Source organism: Corticium candelabrum, chromosome 13, assembly GCF_963422355.1.
Source record: "Corticium candelabrum chromosome 13, ooCorCand1.1, whole genome shotgun sequence".
Classification (NCBI taxonomy): Eukaryota; Metazoa; Porifera; class Homoscleromorpha; order Homosclerophorida; family Plakinidae; genus Corticium; species Corticium candelabrum.
The window spans coordinates 2,893,886-2,899,037 of NC_085097.1; the positions used below are offsets into that span (position 1 = coordinate 2,893,886).

Genomic DNA, 5,152 nt, shown 5'->3' on the forward strand with positions numbered 1-5,152 from the left:
CTATTCCTAAACGGTGTGAAATTCCAAGTTGTTCTCGATGTTCGTCATTACAGCAGACATCCGTAGGACTAGAGAAATAGAATGAACCCATACTCAGAAGTAAAATGAAACCTCTTCTTACATCCGTAGACATTACAGAAACGTTGGACTGAGGATTGCAACCCATGCTGGAAACACTAGAACGGTTTACCAACGAAGGAAGCAGATGGACGGTAGATGGCATTACAAGATTTCAACTCCACATTGCACGATAACAACAGATCTATGGCGGCTCCTATCTCCCACTTCCCACAGTCGATCCGCCAAGTGGGCTACGGCGCTCTATTTATTTTGTAGCGAGGGCATCCGCGCCCCCGTAAAAGAGTACACGTGGATGGTTGGGCACTCGAGGAAGAAAGTAATAAATAAATCATCATATGTACGTCCTGGGACAGTCAGATACCCGATATCCGAGACTGCAGTGTACGGGTACTCTAGAGCCACACAGACATCTTTTTTGGAATATCGCATCGACGTTGAACCTCTTTTCCAATTTGCGTGCCTAGTCGTCTCGTGGGATTGACATTCTGAAAGAATCGACTACTTTAAGAGAACGAGCGTGACACACACTACGACATTTTTCAAGATGGTGGGCACACTATTCGCCTGTACTGCAACGGTATTGTCGAATTCGAAATCGGCAAGAGACGGTTTGCACAAATCTTTTCTGCGAACGACTACGGGCATTTTGGAGGTATAACACCGGTAAATACAAGACGTTTCGTTTTTCGGAAATTGGTCACATCAAGCGTACTTTCAGTGCACCAGGAATGTTTTTCTTTGTTTTCTCTAACTTTTAGAACTATGGTGTGATGTAGTTGTCAACCATACCTAGATTCTGTTCAGTGTATGGTCACCACTCTAACATTCATAAAACTCCATAACACAAACGTTGCACACGCAAGCTTAATTAAGAACCAAGCAAAGACAATAATTTGAAGGACTCCGTGTCTCAATTCTATCAAGTGATTTCACGTTAGTTGGAGTAGATCTTTCCAGGTCTTTCCTTTCAAATGAGCTCTGTGAAATCTCAGTAACCTTGAAATGACACAACATCTCATGAAGACATAGTGCACAGAACTTGTTTGTGTGCATATATATTTTGTGTGTCGCTATGCTCCTCCATAATGGGCAAATGGGGTATTTACCCCATCTGGGCGCCCACCAACCTGGCATGTGAGCCTAGCGGGGTACATGTTTCCGTGAAGTCCATACGGCGATCAATGACTAGCCAATTCGATATAGATTGCAGGCATTACGGTGACCGCGAACTCGTGGACAGCACGCTTAGTGGATATCAACGACTACCAAGAAAGAACTAAACGTCATCGTCAATGGACCGTTCGCCAGACCACAGAAACTTCCCAACGACTGAAGCGAGTCATAGTCTCATGAATAAAGCTAGAGAAACACGAGAGAGAAAGACAGACAAGTTTCATAATTTACTATCGTCACTGGGGTTTGAACCCCCAAACCATGGAGTTGTAGCCATTGTCGCTAACCACTAAGCCACGGCGGTTTTCATTATTATTTTCATTATTAATTATTTTTATTATGTGTCGTGCTCAACCAGATCAGTCTGGTTTGTAAAGTCTATTACAAGTACCGGAAGCAAACCCTGCTTCAGAAGTACTTAGACCATCACGGCTGTCTAGAAAGAAGACACGACTTTACGAAGGATCCGAGTAGATCCCAGAAGCACTGTTTTCTGTAAGTGCTGCAGGTTGTGATGACCTGGAATAATGTCCAGCCACCGTGCAATACCTGCGTGCACTGTGCCCAAGGCTCCCAAGACCACCGGAACCACCAGTGTTCGACAATGCCACATGCGGCTTATCTCCACCCGCAAGTCGCTGTACTTCGCCAACTTCTCAGCATGTTTCTTGCCAATGTTGCCATCAGCAGGACAGCTGATATCAATAAGAAGACAAGTGTTTGTCTTCCTATTTCTGAGACAGATGTCTGGACGATTGGCTTTGATCTTCCTGGCAGTGGGGATGGTGGTATCCCACATCATAGTAATGTCATCCGTCTCCACAAGCCTATCAGGATGATGCCGGTACCATCTGCTCTCCACTGGAACCCCAAAATGGCGACAAACGTCCCAGTGAATGATGGATGCCACCTGATTGTGTCGATCAGTGTAGTCCGTTGGTGCCAAAGTACTACAGCCTGCCACAATGTGGTCGACTGTCTCCAGGCCTACACTGCACATGAGGCAAGTAGGACTGACATCACGATGTAGAATCTTGCGCTCATAGTACCGAGTCCGAAGAGCTTGGTCTTGAGCAGCAACAACCAGTCCCTCAGTTGCAGCAGGAAGATTCGCTGCCTTTAGCCATCCGTAGGTCTCTTTCATGTCCACAGGCGGTTGCTCAGTGAGACGACGATACTGCCCGTGCATAGGCTTCCCGCTCCAGGACCGCACACGAAGAGAACTGCAACACGTACGGTAATGTCTCGCATCTGTTTTAGGCGCTTGCTCGAAGCCACCTTCAACCGAGATGGATGCACTCCTGTGTAAGTTCTGCGACTTGTCGTCCAAAGCAAGACTCCTCCGCAGCTGTGCAGTAAACCGACAAGCCATGCGCTTGATCGAGTGTGAAGATTTTCCAGAGTCACACTCCCGTATCATCTGCATAAAAGGATTAGAACTGTCAGCAAGGTAACAGTTCAGCCTCACAATACAAGTTTGATATGTCGACTCAATCTGTTGTAACCCCCTACCCCCATCACTGCAAGAAGCGTACAGTCGGTCAACGTCTGCAGCAGGATGGTGGACTCCGTGCATAGAGAGAAGCTTTCTGGTCCGACGATCGAGCTGCTGCAGGTCCGTGCACCCCCAATGAATGACGCCAAAACCGTAAGTGAGAACCGGTAGTGCAAACCCATTGATGGCTAGAATCTTGTTCCGACCATACAACTCAGTCCGGAGAACCACCTTCACTCTGCGAAAGTACTCGCGACGGAGTCTCTCCCGTATCATGCTGTGCTGAATACCGTTACTCTCATCTACACCCAAGTACTTGTAGACTTGACCCGGTTCCAGACAGTTGATGGTGTCCGTTTTTCCTACCGTCACCCCAGAGTTGTGTCCAGATAGTCTGCCGTTGACAAAGTGTGCAACAGCACATTTGTCCAGACCAAACTTCATCTGGATGTCATCAGAGAAGGTACGAACCGTGTGCAACAACCCGTCCAACTGATCAGAGTTTCTGCCATACAGCTTCAGATCATCCATGTAAAGTAGATGACTGATAAGCTGACGTTTGGCAGTCTCACCATGCCCAGTGGTCATCCGGTAGCCGTAACCGGTTCTGTTCAGCTCCTTGCTCAGAGGATTGAGAGCCATACAGAAGAGAAGTGGAGAAAGTGAGTCACCTTGGAAAATACCCCTCCTGATCTGCATAAGCCTTGTCTTGATAGTACTATTCCCGCAAGAAAGCACCATCGATGTCCTCCAACTCTTCATCACACGTGACAGGAACCCGCACAAGACTGGACTGATCTTATGCAGCTGAAGACATTGGAGCAACCAACTGTGTGGCACGCTGTCATAGGCTTTCTGGTAGTCCACCCAAGCCATGCTCAAGCTCTTGTGCCTGGTCCTACAGTCTTCGGTAAGCAGCTTGTTGATCAACAGCTGATCCTTTGCACCAAAAGATCCCTGTCGACAACCCTTCTGCTCCGGAGCCATGAGGTTTCTCTGATCCAAATGCCCTGCAATCCTCTGCCTGATGACTGAGGTGAGGGTCTTATAGAAGACAGACAGACACGTGATAGGCCGGTAATTTTTGGCCTGGTCAGTCTTGTCATTCTTAGGAATCAGAGTAGTTATTCCTTGAGACAACCAGTCGGGTACAGAGTCTGGATTCTGAACCAGCAGGTTGTAGTTACGAGTCAGATCAGTGTGAAGACACGTGATACACTTGACCCAGAAACCATAAACCTTGTCTGGACCAGGAGACTTCCAGTTCCCCATCCTTTTGAGACACGATGTGACCTCATTGTCTGAGATAGGTAACCACTGCTGCTCATCTTTCCGGTGCGTCTCGTCATCGGTTTGACGTCTCAGCCAGAAGGCAGACTCATTGTGATGTACCTCAGTTTCTAGGATACCACCCCAATACTGTTCGATCTCAGACTCGGATGGCGGGGAAGTGACCCGGATAGTCTGCTTATCCAGATCTCTGTAAAACCGTCCAGCATCTCGTTGAAACAAACCATTCTGGCGAAGTCTCTTACGATTCTTCTCCAGCCTCCTGGTCCGCTCGACCTTGGACTTAAGTTCCATTTTCAATCGATTGATGGAGACCTCACAACTCTCCGAACAGGAAATGCCCAACCGATGCCGAAGACGTCGGAGTTCATGTAACATACGAATGCCCGATGAACCCTTTCTAACCTCCAGCAACAGTGAGATCGCACGTCGAAGTGTGAGAATCTCCATATCCAGCCTTCGTCTCCATGTCGGTGTTTGAGAATTGGTTGACTTCGTCGTCTTTAAGCCCCGCCTTTTGGACACTAGCGAAGCAGCAGAGTATACCAGGTAACTGATTTCACTCATATCTGGTTCATCCTTCAACGAACTGATGATCGTGTTAAGATCACCAATAAGCTTCAGGGTTCCACTGTTCACAAAGATCCTTGGAAGGCATTGTCTCTCACAGATAGGAATTTGCCTGACTTTCTGCAACTCCTCAAGAAACTCTCGACGAAGTACAGGGTCCACAGCAGCATCACAATCAAGCGAAAGACCATCCTCCGTTTGGCAGCAGTCTGGACTGAGTTGAGATGAAGAAGTTTCCATCTTTTCTAGCCGAGAAGCTATACTAGGATGTGTAGTCATCAGATCAGAGCTCACAGGGTCACAAGGGGATGGTGATTCCCCAACAGCACTGCACTGAACTGAATCCAAAGTGTCATCTACGGATAGGATATCACCACTATCTCTTGCAGATGAGCAGTCCTTAGAGAGAACAGTGACTGACTGAACAAGGGAGCCATCTTCCAAGTGATTAGCAAACTCATGATCCTCTTGCATCATTGACAGGACAGGTTTCCCACCACGTGCAGCAGGCGCCATCCTGACTGAAGCCATGCAAGGTGACAC

The 5,152-nt window shown here is 47.7% G+C and overlaps 1 protein-coding gene across 1 annotated transcript; it reads right to left on the reverse strand.

The window, feature by feature from the left end:
• Positions 1-870: 870 nt before the first annotated feature.
• LOC134188499 (uncharacterized) lies at positions 871-4,922 on the reverse strand. Its single transcript, XM_062656662.1, has 3 exons — positions 3,623-4,922; positions 958-1,077; positions 871-900 (listed from the first exon to the last, which is right to left on the reverse strand). Exons 1-3 carry the CDS (start codon positions 4,886-4,888, stop codon positions 871-873), a joined length of 1,416 nt encoding a protein of 471 aa, XP_062512646.1. The 5' UTR covers positions 4,889-4,922.
• Positions 4,923-5,152: the final 230 nt, after the last annotated feature.